The sequence below is a fragment of the Galeopterus variegatus genome, unplaced genomic scaffold (genome assembly GCF_000696425.1).
Source record: "Galeopterus variegatus unplaced genomic scaffold, G_variegatus-3.0.2 Scaffold826, whole genome shotgun sequence".
Classification (NCBI taxonomy): Eukaryota; Metazoa; Chordata; class Mammalia; order Dermoptera; family Cynocephalidae; genus Galeopterus; species Galeopterus variegatus.
In genome coordinates this window covers 434,627-447,543 of record NW_007726937.1, presented here as the reverse complement: position 1 = coordinate 447,543, position 12,917 = coordinate 434,627, and the positions used below count along the sequence as shown (strand labels likewise).

The 12,917-nt window shown below is 36.0% G+C and overlaps 1 protein-coding gene across 2 annotated transcripts in view; it reads left to right on the top strand.

Annotated features, from left to right (window-relative positions):
• CDH8 (cadherin 8, type 2) overlaps nt 1–12,917 on the top strand; it is a 208,472-nt gene that overhangs the window by 60,471 nt on the left and 135,084 nt on the right. For both annotated transcript variants that reach the window (XM_008572712.1, XM_008572713.1), the window contains exon 5: nt 3,266–3,402. In XM_008572712.1, coding sequence (XP_008570934.1) covers nt 3,266–3,402 — 137 coding nt within the window. The remainder of the gene's footprint in view (nt 1–3,265; nt 3,403–12,917) is intronic.

Here is a 12,917-nt window from a genome sequence, read left to right as displayed (position 1 = left end):
GGGGGGGGGGGGGGGGGGGGGGGGGGTGGGGGGCAGTATCTTCTGAACACATTGCTAAAAATGTCATGGGCATGCTCTTTTTAAAAAACGTGTTTAATTTTATTATTATGATAAAAAAATGCTCATAGAATACTCAATATGAATTCAAAATTCAACTAATAAACCCTTGAACCTGCAATGGTCAGAAAAGTTGATGGAAAAATAAATTCCTACAATGGTTCCAGAAATAGAGGTATCAGCCCCCTATTTGCTCTTTCTCCGCAGCTTTATTTTTGGACATGTAAACCGATGTCTTCTCTGTGCTTGATTCCACTGACATGAAAACCCAGATGAACTTATCTAAGGGCAGGGGAGTAAGAAGTGAAAGGAGTGTTAGCTTGGACCTGAGAAGAGGTCAGGGAATTATTAGTACAAACTTACTGCTGTTTCTCAATAAATAACGCTAACATTAAAGCTTTTTATTTATTTATTGTAGTTTATTTAATTTATTTCTTGTAGTTCTGGGGATTGGGGGGTGGGGGGGTGGGGGGCAGTATCTTCTGAACACATTGCTAAAAATGTCATGGGCATGCTCTTTTTAAAAAACGTGTTTAATTTTATAATTATGATAAAAAATGCTCATAGAATACTCAATATGAATTCAAAATTCAACTAATAAACCCTTGAACCTGCAATGGTCAGTCTATGGGACAGAGATTTTGGTCAGAAAAGTTGATGGAAAAATAAATTCCTACAATGGTTCCAGAAATAGAGGTATCAGCCCCCTATTTGCTCTTTCTCCCCAGCTTTATTTTTGGACATGTAAACCGATGTCTTCTCTGTGCTCGATTCCACTGACCTGAAAACCCAGATGAACTTATCTAAGGGCAGGGGAGTAAGAAGTGAAAGAAGTGTTAGCTTGGACCTGAGAAGAGGTCAGGGAATTATTAGTACAAACTTACTGCTGTTTCTCAATAAGTAACGCTAACATTAAAGCTTTTTATTTATTTATTGTAGTTTATTTAATTTATTTCTTGTAGTTCTGGGGATTGGGAAGTCCAAGATCAGCATGCCAGTGTGGTTGGGTTCTGGTGAGTCCTTCTTCTGGGTTGCAGACTGCTGACTTCTTGCTGTGTCGTCACATGATGGTAGGGGGATTGCTAACTCTCTGGGGTCTCTTTTATAAGGGAACTAATCCCATTTGTGAGGACAGAGCTCTCATATCCTAATTATGTCTCAAAGATCACATGTTCTAATACTATCACCTTGGGAGTTAGGATTCTAACATGAATTTTGCGGGCACACAAACATTCAAATCATAGTACTCTGTGTCTCAATTGTTGGTTCAGAAAAACTGAATACACACATAAGCATTCAAAAATATCACTATCATGCAAAGGAAGTGAGAGCTCTTTACACAGTGCCTGATACACTGTAGTTGGCACATATGTGTTGGCCAAGTTTGCCACACTTATCATCTCATCTGATCATAACAACAATCCTATGACTCAGGGATATTACTACTTCCATTTTGTACATGAAAAAGGTGAGCCTTTTCTGTGGTTGGTTTACATATGGACTTAGGAATGAATCATACAGGCATGTTCATTCTGATGCTGCTATTTACCAGTTGTGTTTCTTAAAATGTCCTACTCTCTAAGAGTCTTATTTTTCTTTTATTCATTATATGAGAAAGCAAAAAGAGAAAGATGAAAGAAGGAAAAGGCATCTAACACTGTGCTTGGTGCAAATTTGGTGTTCAATACATGCTTGTTTACCATAGTGTTGAGTCAGACTTTTTGTGCTGTTTAGCCATTTTTGGGAGTCCTTAAAGTCTACTCAGCAACAAAATGTGTGAAATGTCTACACAGGCGACAAGGACTTTCTCAAAATAGTTGAGGTAGACTTTAAACTGTATTTTAAACTAAGTCAGTTCTTTCCCATCAAGTACTTCCATTATGTAATCTCGTAATATTATGACATTCTTAACTCTGATCTCACTAAATGGCTGTGTTTATAGCCTGTTTTATAAATCCTTATGGCTTACCCTATAAAGTCTGTCATGAACTGAGATTTTAAAAAATGAGAAAAATATCCCTGCCTTTGTTAGGGTTATGGAAGTTAAATTTACCTAAACGTTTTCTCCTAGTTTTCTGCCATTTATAAATTGTTAAGGAAGGGCATTCTCCACCACCCTGTAAATAGGGAAGTTTATTAAGTTTTCAGTTAATGAGAGATAATAATAATTATGATGATATGATGATGATGATGATGATGCTGATGATGATGCTGATGATGAAACTTATTTTAGTACCTAATAGTGCCAGAGACTGATTTATTTTTATTATTCACCACCACTCCTGGGATATAGGTACTTCATAGTTTACCACTAAAGAAATTGAGGCTCAGCGAACTTACTAATTATCATAGAAAGAGCAGTACATAAATAATAGAGACTCAGTTTGCTCAAGATTTGAGACCTGCATTACACATATTTGAATAAGGAATTAAACAAACAATAACATTTATTTTTTAATGCCAGCTTCCAAATACCCTGTTCTTGTTCCCACAGCTTCTGTGCTAGAAGTTCCAGGCAATTACTGGGCTGCAACCGAATCGCCATGTAGTGTGTTTCTGATTTGGGATTCATGAGTATCAGCGATTAGACTGATTCTTGTTTATTGTGGCCTCTGGGGAATTGGTTGGTGCATGAATATATGACATAGCAGTGCGATAATAAAATTAGCAGAACCTAGAAATGCCTGCAAAGTTTATTTATGAATATGATGAGAAATTGATAATTAATTCTCTGGACATTTCTTAGCTCTTCTAAGAGTCAGAGTATACACAATGTCTGGAACAAACACATGTCTGTTCAGTAATTTTACAGTTAAACTTCGAATCTCATTGGTCTAATCAACCACCATTGTTCCCCAAGAAATGTGATATTTTGTGGCAACTGCTAATTGTTATAAGCTGTCCAATAAATGTGATGGATCGTCCAATTAACTCTTCATCAGCATCCATTTTTGAAAACACTGCGTATTGAAAGTGATGACAGTTTATGACCTCCATGTTGCATATGTAGCTAATTGCTCCTCGGACAATAATTATTAAGTTTCTTGTGCCTCATCCAGTCATTTAGTTTTAGAAATTATGACGCCACTGAATTTCCCAATTCATTTGACTTTACAACTATGGCCCTCCAAGGATTATTAAAGGTCTGCTGTGGAATGTATGGCTCATATAAATGTTGAAGTAGATTACAGATATGTCTGTTTTGTAGGTTTTCCATCGACCGGCACACCGACCTGGAGAGGCAGTTCAACATTAATGCAGATGATGGGAAGATAACGCTGGCAACACCGCTTGATCGAGAATTAAGTGTATGGCACAACATAACAATCATTGCTACTGAAATTAGTAAGTGCCTGGGTTTGTTCATTTCTTTACCGACCTGGAGAGGCAGTTCAACATTAATGCAGATGATGGGAAGATAACGCTGGCAACACCACTTGACCGAGAATTAAGTGTATGGCACAACATAACAATCATTGCTACTGAAATTAGTAAGTGCCTGGGTTTGTTCATTTCTTCCTAGTGTGACTGGTTTCAGTTTATATCTATTGATCACATTATAAGTGGTTCCTGTTTCCATTAGCTATTTTGAATATTGGAACTTCTTGTTAACAAGGATCCTTTCTTTGAATGCATCATCCCAACATGAAATAACTGACACTGTGGTAAATTACCAGAAGTTTGCAAGATATGTAGAATGGTCCTATGTCCAAATATTCTTACATCTTATATCGATTTTCGGCCATTAAAATAATGTTTTGCATTTTAAAATATGGGAAAAGATTTAGCATAAAAGGATAGTTAAAAAATAGAATTCAAGAACTGTACACTACAGTTTAAATAAATGGACACGCATATGAAGGTCTTCAAAAAGTCCGTGGAAAGTTTTAATTCAATTTTTCCATGAACTTTTTGAAGTACTGTTGTGTTTAAAATGTGTATGATATAGAAACAATTACTCTCACATATTTGAATTATACACATACATATAATACATACCAAACACATAAAAGGAAATTTTACACTACCAATTCATATTATTTTGGAGGGGTGAGATTATAGATAATTCTTTGTTTTGTATTTTATAGTTTAATCAGTTTTATACAATAATCATGGGGTCTTTAGAATTGTATCTTCAATATAAATTCAATAAGTTTTTTTGTTGTTGTTTTGTTTTATAAATTACAGGTAAAAATGTAAGCTTTTTATAGAGGAGGAATTTCCAGGGTTGGTAAAATAGCATGTTAGTCTTTCTATTAATTTTTAATGAGCATAGCCTCTTTGCAGTTAATGAGACTATTCTTGAGTCTCTAAACAATAGCTATCTGGTGAAATTTAGCACTATCCTATCTTCAAGATCTTGCATTCTGCCTCACCAGTTCTTATTATTTTACAAAAAAACATGCACAAAGGACATGATATTCATTTTATTTCCAAGCAAAATAAGTTTTGCATGTTATCTAAATATCTCTTTTCATAAAGAACCTGATGAGGTCTTCAAAGCGGTGCACAAATTCAAAAAGACTACACATTCTTGAGGGAATTAGGGTTAAGGGAATCTGAAGAGGAAATAAAAATCAGCATTAAGAAAGACTCACGGGCACACACACCACATAGAGAATGTAGATGATAATTATGGGATGTGGGACCTAAAATTCACGCTATGCTTTCTAGCAGCTAATGCAAAAACAGGGGAAACAGCTCTGAGATAATGACTAATTTGTATGAAGAACAGTAATCCAGGGATTCAGGAGTGGCACAGTTTTTTCTTGTTCTGGAGCTTGATAACAAGAACTCTTGTATGAGCGTGTGAAGATTCAAGAGTGAAGAATGCCTGTTTCTTATAGCAACCTCAAGTGCAGGCAAAGAACGTGCAGTCAAGTTGCTATGTAGTTTCAACTTTTCCAAGGTCTGGCTGTGGATAGACAAAGAACCTTGGAACTTTGGTGTTTTTGCTGGCTTAGGAGTACTGTTTTCCTCTCTAAAGTGTTACTCCGGCAGTAGTTTCTTGTAGCATTAAGAGAAAAATAAAATAAAGCATACCATTTAGTGGTTTTGTTTTATTAGAAGTGTTAAACCCATTTAGAAGACATGAATTATTTCTAATTTACAGTGTTGAAGCCCTATTATCATCTTACACCTCTAAGAAAAACTATATCTATTTAGATTGGTTTAAGGCTTTAGAAAAATCTCAAAAGAATAAGGTTTCTTTTTTAAAATATGTAGTCAATGATTACATTTATTTTTTTTCTCATATATTGAATACAACCTAGTCGTGTTAACCTTAATCCATGTCACTTCTTTTATTAGATGGATGCTTTTACTTAAATTTTCATCAAGGTTGTCCCAATTATAAGCAATCATGTACTGGATTCTAAAAAGCAAAAAGAAATGTTCATAGAGCAGGTGCTTAAGAAACATTTTAAGACAATCCAGAAACAAAGGATTCATTTGCAAGGAATCACACACAAGTACGGAAGACAAATACAAAAGCAGATGTCTAGGACAATGAGCTGTTAATTCCAGAGTAAGAAGGGTACCAAACCCAGTCAGGGAAGACATGAGTTTTCTCATTCCTCCAAAAATTATTTACTGAGTCTTTATTATATGCCAAACACTCATCTAGTGATTGCAGATATAGCAGAGAATAAAATAGGCAAAAATCCTGCTCCTCTTGGAGTTTTCCTTCCAGCCGAAAGCTACGTATGAGAGGGTGAATTGAACCTGCTGAAATACCTGTTTAAAAAAAAAAAAAAAAAGCTTGGAGTTTTCCTTCCAGCCGAAAGCTACGTATGAGAGGGTGAATTGAACCTGCTGAAATATGTTAAAAAAAAAAAAAAAACAGTAAGGGAGAAGGTGATGAATGCTGATCATTCAAGTGGTTCCATGTTGATGGTGTGGAAAAAATGCAAGGATGGAGCTCCTTCAATGAACACATGATTATATTTAAAAAGTTATTTCATGATAAATATTTTAGAAATCAAGCCTTTATATAGATCAGTAAAATAACTATTTACGATTATTTTTAAGAGAGTATTATTATTATTACTATTGCTAATTACTATTATAAATATCATATACCCAAAATACAAAAAAAAAAACATCAAAGGTAGACCAGATAAAATTTTCTTCTTGTTTTCAGGGAAATGACTCATGTATGTCCCAGATTCAGTTTTACAGTTGCCTCCATATAGAGATAAATACAGCATGCCTCTGCCAACATGATTATATTCAGCTTGTCTATAAACCTTATAGAATTTAAAATATATAACAAAAACATGTGTTATTCTCTTGAAATCAGTGGGTATTGTCTCACCTTTTTTTTTTTTTTTTTAACTCAGAGTTTGAAAAATAAACAAATTACATAAGCATATTTTGGCCGAATAACAAGCTTAATTCAGATGAATTTTAAGAAATGTTGATGTATAAAAACTTAGATATCAACCTGATTTTTTAAAAAAAACTTTGCACATTTCTCAGAGCCAACAAGAATGAGAAAACAAAAGAGAACTTAAAATTTTAGCTATACAGTAAAAGCTGGGGTGGGCATAAATGTAGAAACTTTAAATGTATAATTAAGCTACTTTGTTCTAAATCATGAAAGGAAGTAAAAATAATAATGTCACAGAAAAATTAAGAAAAATTGGAATTACTAAGAAAATAGCTTGGAGATATATATATATATATTTTTTCTACTTGGTTTGAATATTTAGCCCACAAGTAATGTTTATCTCTCAAAGCCACAGATAATGTTTTGGTAAAAATAATATTAAAAGGAAATTTATTGTATTTGCTTGAGAATAATATTTAAAACCATTGAGGATAACAGAATCCCCTGGGGGGGGGGTTCTAATAATGATAAAGAAATATTAATTGCAGGGAGAACAATTTAAAATTATTTTTCAAATGTCTTCTCATCAGACAAAAGAATTAAGCAGATGAAATTAGGCTAAAAAGTGGATTTTAGGGAAGTCCATCTGTTACCTCTTAATGAGAATGGAGATGTTACCCTTTATCCTTTTGTGTCAGATCCACTTAACCAAGGCTGAGATGCATCACTGTGTATATTACCCAAGTGTTTCAGTGGTAATAGATCTAGCCTGCCATCATGATCAAAGGGCACATCTCCTCACATGAGCTGGCAGTTAGATCCCCATGTGCTAACAAGAGATATATCGTATCTATGCTAGCAGCAATTCCACCCCCTGAAACTAAGTGCATAGGTGCTGCTTTTCTTGAGGGTAAAGATTTAAAGTAAATTTAGCTGACCAATTAAAATAAACACTGAAAAAAGTATTATGTAAGCCCTACAATGCTTTTAATTCCCAGAACACTCTTTGAAAGTAGGTACTATTCTTATATGTATTTTTCTTTTTTTTTTTTTTTTTTTTTTTTGTCCTTTTTGTGACCGGTAAGGGGATCACAACCTTTGGCTTGGTGTCACCCGTACTTGCTCAGCCAGTGAGTGCACTGGCCATCCCTATATAGGATCTGAACCCGCGGTGGGAGCGCTGTTGTGCTCCCAGCGCCGCACTCTCCCGAGTGCATTACGGGGCCGGCCCCTTATATATATTTTTCAAACAGGAAAACCCAGGCACGGGATAAGTAACTTGCCCAGTGTTTCATGGACAGCAGGTTTGAGGGATGGAAGTATAGGACTGGATTCTGTTGTTTAACTGCAAAACATAGGTTTTTAAACAATATCCACAGAAGCCTCACTTAGATCTTTCCTCTTCTTGTTCTGGCTCAATTTGAGCTTATGACACTTCCACATTATTTTCTGAAGCAAGTGAATGAAGGAGTTTTTCTGTGTAAAGCAGAAGGCTGGGGTAGGAGCATGGGTGGGTTGGAGGAAAGAACAAACACGCATTATTAGATAAGGCCCTCTTGTAACATGGAAAACTAAGAGTAGGAAAATTGCCCAAGTAGAGCTTTGGAACTTGTCAAACTAGAATTCTATTCCCATTGCAAAGACTGGGAAACTGAGGAACAGAGAATAGAGAACACAGCACTGTACATTTTAGGGAGCTGTGTTTTTCACTGAAAACCACTGATCATAATCATTTAGATAATTGTTTAAAACAAATAAGAAACTAAAAAATACTCCTGGACTTTATCGAAAACCATATTCAGAATCTTAAGGGAGAAATTCAGGAATTCACTTTTCACAAATTCTTTCTCACCCACCCCTCACTTCCAAAAACAAGATGTACATTAAAATTTAACAATGCTGCAAAGGAAAGCAGAGAAAGGTGATATGTTTTATATTTGTTTTGTTGTTGTTGTTGTTTTTCCTGTGCTGATCAGATGAGATTTCACCAAGCTGAGATTTGAGGTAAGGCTTTTCAGATGAGAGAGCATGAATTATAAGCACAGTCAGAGGAGAGATAAAGGATATTGGGGGACAGTGAGGGAATCAATTTGTTCAGAATATAGTCCCTGCAGGGTCATTCTAGAGGCACTGAATGCCGATTTTAACAAGTGTCCTTCACAGGGATCTTGATGGTATGGAATGGAAAATGGCAAAACTCTCTGAAGCTCTGTACCTGGGATCTGGCAATTGGCATTCACAGAAAGCACGCTGCCGTTGGTTACCTGAAAGTATTTCAGAGCAGGAAGCATATAATTGCCCATTAAATTAATCTCTTTGAGTTAGTGATAATGCATTGCTCTGGCCCACTACGGTGGGCTGCACACAATATTGCAAATGAAGCTTTTCACTAATGATGGTTAAATCTCCCAGGGAAAACACTAGTTTGATAGCACTTAAGGAATGTTTCTTCCTGGCATGGGGCCCAGTTGCCAGAATAATTGCTTTGTCCAACCCAGTCTACTTAGAAAAAATATATCTTTACAGGCAGCTTCACTGTGTAGAGGAACCTTGGAGTTTTGGAGTTAAATGGAGTTGGAGTCTTGGCTGGGTCATGGCCATATAACCCTTGGGTACATTATTTTCCCTCTTTTACTCTCAGTTTTCTCATCTGTGAAAGGGAAATAGTAACTATTCTTTAAACACTTGGGCATAGTGAGAATTGAACTAAAAGTGATAACACTCTTCTCTTTGAAACAGAATCCATCTGCAGTCTTTAGAAAGTATTGAATAAATTGTGTATGTTCTTGTTGTTAATCTAACCCTTACCCTCGGCTTTAAATAGTAACTATTCTTTAAACACTTGGGCATAGTGAGAATTGAACTAAAAGTGATAACACTATTCTCTTTGAAACAGAATCCATCTGCAGTCTTTAGAAAGTGATGAATAAATTGTGTATGTTCTTGTTGTTAAACTAACCCTTACCCTCGGCTTGGAATAACTCCTTAATTAAAATTTATTTACTTAGTTTTTATCATCTCTTACCCCTTCCCCTTTCCACAACAAAAAATTGGTAATCAGAGCCTGTTCTGTGGGGTGAACTTATGTTTCTGCATTGCACAGCCAATATGTTTGTTCATTGGCCTTCTTCTTGGCCCTAGTACAGGCACTGTAGATTGACCAACAGCTAAGGAACAGCCTTCAAAACGAGGCAGGCATGTGCTTGGACAGTCTCATTGCACTAAAGACTTCAGATTTTATATCAAGTTCCTGCTCAAAATATATCAATATCTCTCTACTACCTATGGCATAATCAGGACTAGAGCTTTATTAAGATTAATGCCATTGTCTTATGTAGGGTGGAGAAGTAGATGGGGAGAAACTATTGTCCAGTTAGAAAACTCTCACAGAAAGGGAAAGGTGACAAGAGGCTAAAGTGGTATATAAAATTCAGGGGTAGAAGTGGTTAAGTGGCTCCCAAATCTCAGGGAGGCTGTAGCAGTATGACTTATATGACTGTAGTCTCATGGCAAGTTCCTATCATGATCCCTCACCTCATACAGCATACAGGTGCTGTAAGGTGGAGATCGGTGTTTTCAGGAAAGAGGTACATAATGAAAGGAAATGAAAAACAAAATATGGGAAAATGAAGGGGAAGCTACAGGTTCCTGAGGAAGGGATTAGCATCTATTCAACAGAGGGAAGAATTGGAATCAGTGTCATTTCAAGTCCATGCTGTTAACTGAAGCAGGCCCAAATGAATGTATTGTGCGTAGACCATATCAGTTTTATTTTATTCCTTATAAATCTTCTGCCACCTCTGAGAGTGACCATTTGCTCCAGTTTTTTGCATAATGATTTGGGAATTTCTCCCTGACTTCCTCTTTGTTCTGCAACCATTCTACCAATCTCTTCCCATGATGTCTTCATCTCTTTGTCTTTTCCCCTGTCTCTTCTAGTCTACTTAGAAAGATTGACAGTGGACAGAGCACACAGATTGAGAATGGAAGTATAGATTGTAACCTAGCCCTTCTTTAAGATGTCAGGATGTTAAATAGCCCCTTAGTCCCAACTTACAAAAGGAAAGTAGGTAAGAGGCTCCTATCCCTATGACTTTCCCTGCTCTCTGTTTATAAACCATCTCTCCAAAGCCTCAACAATAACTGACTGTAGACTACTGCAGACAAAGGATAGAAAGGCAGCAAGCAGCAAACATGAATGCCAGCTTTTCAGGTACAGGTTGCAGCAAGCTGGCCACTCATAACAAATGGTCATTTTCACATTTGGCACACCAGATAGAGAGAGGTAGGGAAGACTACAGATATTTGAACAGATTATAAAGATAGGCTGATATTGGATTGATTTACCCTCGGGCTTTTGGTTTCTCTTGGGCTTAGGCTTTATCAGTCTTGAAATCAAAAAGAATAAGGTAAGGTTAAGAGACAAGGCTTCTAAGTCTGTTTATTAGGAAGAGATAATTTCTCACTTGTCCATGCTTACTTTGTGGGTAAGTTTCTTAACTTCTCTCTGTGGCTTTGTTTCCCCATCTATAAAATGGGGAATGTTTTGCTACATCTTTAGAGGCTTGTGATGAAGAGTGAATGTATTTAAAGGCTATCAACTCGCCTAACATAAAGTAAATGTTTGTAATAATGTCAATACTAAATTGTTATAATATTAATTATTATGTAAATTTTATTTTATTTTTACTATGTAATCTTAAAAAAATATGCCAAAAAATGACTGATTTTTAATCAAGCAAAACCACCCAGATTCATTCTGAGGATCCACTAAATTGTGAGTTTATACAGCAAGAATTACTTTGAGATTATTTGAGGGGCATGATTTTCCCCAGTGGTATGTATCCAAAAGGAAAATCATCTTTGTTCTTTCTGTCAGTCCGAATTATCCTTGGCCAGGTCGGTAATTTTAAAAGCTCCTTTCTCATCTAAAACTAAGCTCATGCACACTGTTATAAACACCTACTCAGTAAGCAGTAGAAGTTACTAGTTAAGGACATAAGCTATGAAGGCAAATTTCCCCAGGCAAAATATTGGGTCCAACATATAATATGTATATGACTTGAATACATTACATAATCTCTTTAAGCCTCATTAACTAAATTTGAAGTTGTTATGAGAGTTAAATGAGATAACACAGGTAAAGTGCACAAAATAAAGCCTGGCATACAACAAGGACTTGATAATATACTTTCTCTTCTCTCTCTCACCATCTTCTCTTCTATCCTCTTATAGACCAAACCTGATGCCTGTTGTCTCTCACCTTTCCTATCACCCCCATCCTATATATAAACATCCTATTTGTCACTCATTTCCTCCTTTTTTTGCAACCACTTGGGTTCAGGGAAAAAGGAGATCAAAAAGCCGTATGGATGCTCTGAAATGTGTTGGGTCACATCTGCTGCCTAATACACTATATCAAAACTCAGTGGCTTAAAATAAAAAACATGTATCTCTCCTTTTTCTGTGGAGCAGCTGGGCAGTTCTTTTAGTTTGAACTGGTTTTGCTAATCTTTCTAGTCAGCTGATGGCTTCTCTGGGTTTGATGGTCTTGTGGCCTCTCATGTATAAGTGACAGGTCAGTTAGTCCAGGGAGCCTCAGCTGGCACTATTTGTCTCTGCTCCACATGGTCTCTTATCCTCCAGTATGCTAGCTTGGCTTCTTTAGTGATGCTCTCAAAACTACAAGAAGCAGCCAAAAAGAAGCCCCAGTGAGCAAGCACTTTTCAAGCCTTGACTTGCATCAAGTTTGCTAGTATTCCGTTGGCCAAAATAAGTCACTATCAAGAGCAGTTTCAAGAGACAGAGAAATGTCACTTCTTGACTTCTTTCCTGAATCTTCTTCTCAGGATAGTGAATGCACATTCAGAATTCTTTACTTCAATACCTTACATATTTGGCAGAAAGAAGCGAACACATTTCTAATAGCCATCAGCTGGTTAATTATGGATTCTTTAGAATCTCAGCTTAAACAGAAATTTGTATTAACTTATATTAAATGTATTAATGCATTTATAATGCTTAAAACAATTTCTGCTGCATATGTGCTAGTGTGTTAGCTATTATTATTCTAATTTCCCGATATCCTTGGCTGAACCAGTTTCCTTTGTTAAAAGTTCTAATTTTGTTGTATATGTTCTTTCCTTTCAAATGACTGGTCAAGACTTGTAATACACACTCATTTACTTGAAGTTTTAAAAATACATTTCTAAGGGAAGTAACAATTAAAGTTCCAGCTCTAATGTAGTGTTTTATAATTCTTTTATCCTGGGAATCTAGCACAGTGCTTGGAGTTCTCAATAAATATTTGCTAAATGAATGAATGAAGGAAGAAAATAATGAATTAATACCACTAGGGAGTACCTTGATGAATGCTGAATCCAAACAGACACTATTAATTGATCAGTGGAGAAAAATTTTGCTATAATATACCCCACTCAGCTCTTTTTAAAAAATCTTAGGCAGACAGGTAGATAGGCACTAGGGCTTTCTTTCCTGAGTGACTGAAGCTGAGACATAAAGGGCAGAA